At 45.5% G+C, this 3,767-nt stretch overlaps 1 protein-coding gene across 1 annotated transcript in view; it reads left to right on the forward strand.

The window, feature by feature from the left end:
• STK38 (serine/threonine kinase 38) overlaps positions 1-611 on the forward strand; it is an 11,699-nt gene extending 11,088 nt beyond the window's left edge. The window contains exon 13 of the mRNA XM_009084083.1: positions 491-611. Within this exon, the coding sequence (XP_009082331.1) occupies positions 491-611 (121 nt within the window). The remainder of the gene's footprint in view (positions 1-490) is intronic.
• The last annotated feature ends 3,156 nt before the right edge of the window (positions 612-3,767 follow it).

A 3,767-nucleotide genomic window follows, 5' to 3' on the forward strand; every position in this document is an offset into this window, starting at 1 on the left:
TGTTGGTGTAAATCTCTAAAGGATCACAGCACAATCACACATTTGCTCCATGTGTTTAAAAACAGAAATCCCAGACTGATTTGGGTTGGGAGGGACTTCAAAGACAATCAAGTGCCACTCTCTGCCATGGGCTGGGACACCTTCCACCAGCTCAGGTTGCTCCAAGCCCTGTCCAACCTGGCCTGGAACACTCCCAGGGATGGAGTAGCTACAGCTTCTCTGGACAACCTGTGCCAGAGTTTCACAGCCCACATTGTATAAACTTCTTCATATCTCCTCGGAATCTGCCCATTTTGAGCTTAAAATCCTTGTGCCATGTCCTGTGTCCAGCAGTTCTTTCCTGGGGTTGAAGCACATAGCTCACTCCAAGGTTTATAGCATTGCCTTATGATCCTTCTGCCTCATTCCACGTCGTGTTTTGTAAGAAAACAAACTTTGCAGTCTTCAAAGGGTAATTTTACTTCTTCTTTGTCTTACCAGTGGCAACCAGCAACCACCCAGAGACTGACTACAAGAACAAGGACTGGGTTTTTATCAACTACACCTACAAACGCTTCGAAGGCCTCACAGCCCGAGGGGCAATCCCATCCTACATGAAAGGAGGGAAGTAACAGCTTTACCTGGGACTTCTGAGCCATGGAATTCTGTTGCTGTACTTGGGGTTTATACCCACAAAAGACCTTTTTTTTTTTTTTTATTATTGAAGAAAACTTGAGGGCTATCAACTCTTGGAGGAGACTTCAGGACTGTTTTGTTACCTGGTTGTTACTGAGGATTGTTTTCTGCACCATTGAAAGATTCCATGTGTTTATCAGCACCTTTGGCTGCTTCAGGAGAAGAGTTTTTCCTTTGAAACTCTTTGCCAGACTGTACAGTCTGTGGGAAGCTGAGAGTAATCAATCCCTTGGGCATTGCAGAGCATGGGATGTCTATAGGGACTGTGCCCAGTCCTGCATGAAGTGACAAACTCAACCTGCCAACTCTGCCAGCACTGTTTGCCCAGTGGCTGAGGACTCCAGGACAGAGGAAACAAAGCAATAATTAAAGCCTGAGACAGACAATTCTCCAGGAAACTGCCTGGCAGAAGGACACAACTCTTATTGCCTTAACCTTAGTTTGTAGTGCTGTTTTTATATTGCTCCTTGGAAACCTCTTCACTAGCATTTCTCAGCTCTGTCGCTGTGGCCTCCAGTTCTGGTGCACTTTACTTTTGGTACTCAGTGACCCTCAAGCCATTTAATAATTTTTTTTTTCTAGTTTAAAAGGATTGTGCAACACTTGTTCTTTCCTAGCTAGAGGAGCACAGGTCACTTCTCCTCCGAGCACTGAGTTATCAGCTGTTGTATGACAGGATGGATCTGAGAATGACACAAACCACAGCTGGTTACACATGTAGCTCTGAAACTGCAGCAGAGAGGGAGGGAAATCCGTGGAATCTGCTCCTTGGTGGGCAAGTTGTGCAGAGCTGGGTGAGCCTCGAGGCTCCCTGAGTTGGCTGCTGCCATCTCTTGGCCACCTCTGAGCTGTGCTGCATCTTCAGCTGTTTGAAGACAATAAAAACCTCTTCTGTGACCTTTTTGCTCTTGGTTTTGAGCAGAAACCGATCAGAATCTTGCTGGCTGGTGTTCCTGCACAGAGCTGTGTGGCTGAAGCAGCTGTCCCTGGAGTCTTGCACAGAGCCTGGGCCTCGTGGGGTCACTTTTGGGGCAGTGGAACACACAGTGTCCACTTTCATTACTGCCTACTGTCTAAAACAGTGTGTTGAGTCATGACCAGGTTCTCTCCAGGAGAGCCCCAAAGTGCCTTTCCTTGCCTGAGCCTCTCTCAGGCCATTGACAGCATTTTGGGAGAGAGGATTCTGCCTCAGCTGAGCTGTTGCTGATTCCTTTTCCTAACCATGAGCTCCACTCTGTGCCCAGTTGTAGTTAGCTCTGCACTGCCAGGGCAAGGTGGTACTACCCCTGGGCCCTGCCTGGCTCCAGCCTAGCATTTGCCATCAGATTTCCAAAAGTGATCCATTTCAGGTTTCTAAAAGCATTTCCCAATTGGAATTGTCTTGGATTGCTGCAAACTTCTATTGGTGCTGAACACTAACTCCAGAGTACGACAGGACAAAGCTCCAGCGATGTTTTTCCAGGATAACAAAGGCTTCCAGGGCTGGTTAGTCCTGACTTTATGATTAGGAAATGAAAAAAAATGGGTTTGTAGTGGAAGTTTTGGGGTTTTTTTAATTTTAAATAGATGCTTTTTAGGGAATTTTTACCTAGATGTCTCTTTGAGTGCCATCCTGAAGGGCTGATGGGGACAGCACTGTACATAACCTGTGTCCCCTTGTGCTTTTTGTACGTGTCCTACCAGCTGAATGACTTGCCATAAGCAGTTTAGATCCCAGTTTGGATCCCAGTTTGATCCTCCTAAGCTGAAATGCAGAACTAGCCTTAAGCAGAAGTCCCAGGAGCTGTGGAATCAGTAGGGCTCACTTGGAAGAATAAGGGCTAAGGGAAGGAATTCCTTATAGGATGAGGCTTTTACCACCTCATCCCTAAGATCACTTTCTGCTCCCTTTTTCCCCTGGAGGAAGGACTCATCCCAACTTCTCAAACTGCTCCATCCTTGTCCTGCAGTTTCTTTAGCCATGTGAAGATGTTGCCTTAGAAACCATTGAAATGAATATAAACCCCCTTTTTTTTTTCTTACCAGCTTAGTTATTGCCTTAAAAGAAAACAAAAAAAAAATCACAATCCTTTCAAGCTGCTGTGGATTAGGAACAAATGATGTTGAGATATTTGCTGCATTCTGAGCCCTTGACTGAAAGGGACTTGCATTTTTTTAACTTATAAATACCAAAGATGAAGCTGAACAATTCTGAGTTGTGATAACTTGCTGTGAAAAACCAACTCTAGTACTGTGCATTGTGATCCTTCAGTGCTGTTTGAAGTGTGACCTCCCAGGTGAGTCCCTTGGAGCTTGAGGTAAAGGTTTTCAAGGGCATGAGGAGCAGTTGGGTACTTCACTGGGTACCTCACTCCTGTTGTCTTCCAGCAGAAGTTGGATGTCTTTGAATCCAGTCCCTTTCTGGATCCCAGGGGTGTTGTCATCCTGCTTCCTATCTCAGTTTTTCCCCAACATTAGGGAAAATAGTGTCTCCTACAGCATCTCCTGCCCAGGATCCACACTTCACTGCTAACACAGTAAGGATTTTGTATCCCTGTTCCATCTCCCACAGTAGCCAAACATTTTTCTTACCTTCTGGCTTGTGTTTTGGTTGTTTGTATAATTTAGCTCCTTTTTTTTTATATTAAGCTGCAGTTGCTGGACTTCTAGGAGTAATTCCAACCTGAATTTCCCATGGATCTGAACACCTGATGCTGCCAGTTCATCTCTGTATCATGCCTAGCACAAAGCTGCACTTAAGTGTCTCTTATCACTGTGCCCTGACTCTGCCTTAACCCCTGAGTTGGAAAAAAGAAAGTGTTCTGTAAATATTTAAAAGCTGTTACAAAATTGCACTGTAAAATTTGGCAGGTTTAGTGTGTGTTGGGGGAGCCAACTTTCTATGGAATGATCTCATTGTGTTGTGTAAATAAAATCCTCTTAGTAAACACACTGTTGGTGCCTGTTGTGTCTTCCAAACTGCAGTCATAGCATCAGGGAATGGTTTGGATTGGAAGGACCTTAAAGCTCATTCCATTCCACCCCCTGCCATGGGCAGGGACACCTCCCACCAGCCCAGGTTGCTCCAAGCCCCATCCAACCTGGCCTGGAAC

Source organism: Acanthisitta chloris, unplaced genomic scaffold (genome assembly GCF_000695815.1).
Source record: "Acanthisitta chloris isolate BGI_N310 unplaced genomic scaffold, ASM69581v1 scaffold23761, whole genome shotgun sequence".
NCBI lineage: Eukaryota > Metazoa > Chordata > Aves > Passeriformes > Acanthisittidae > Acanthisitta > Acanthisitta chloris.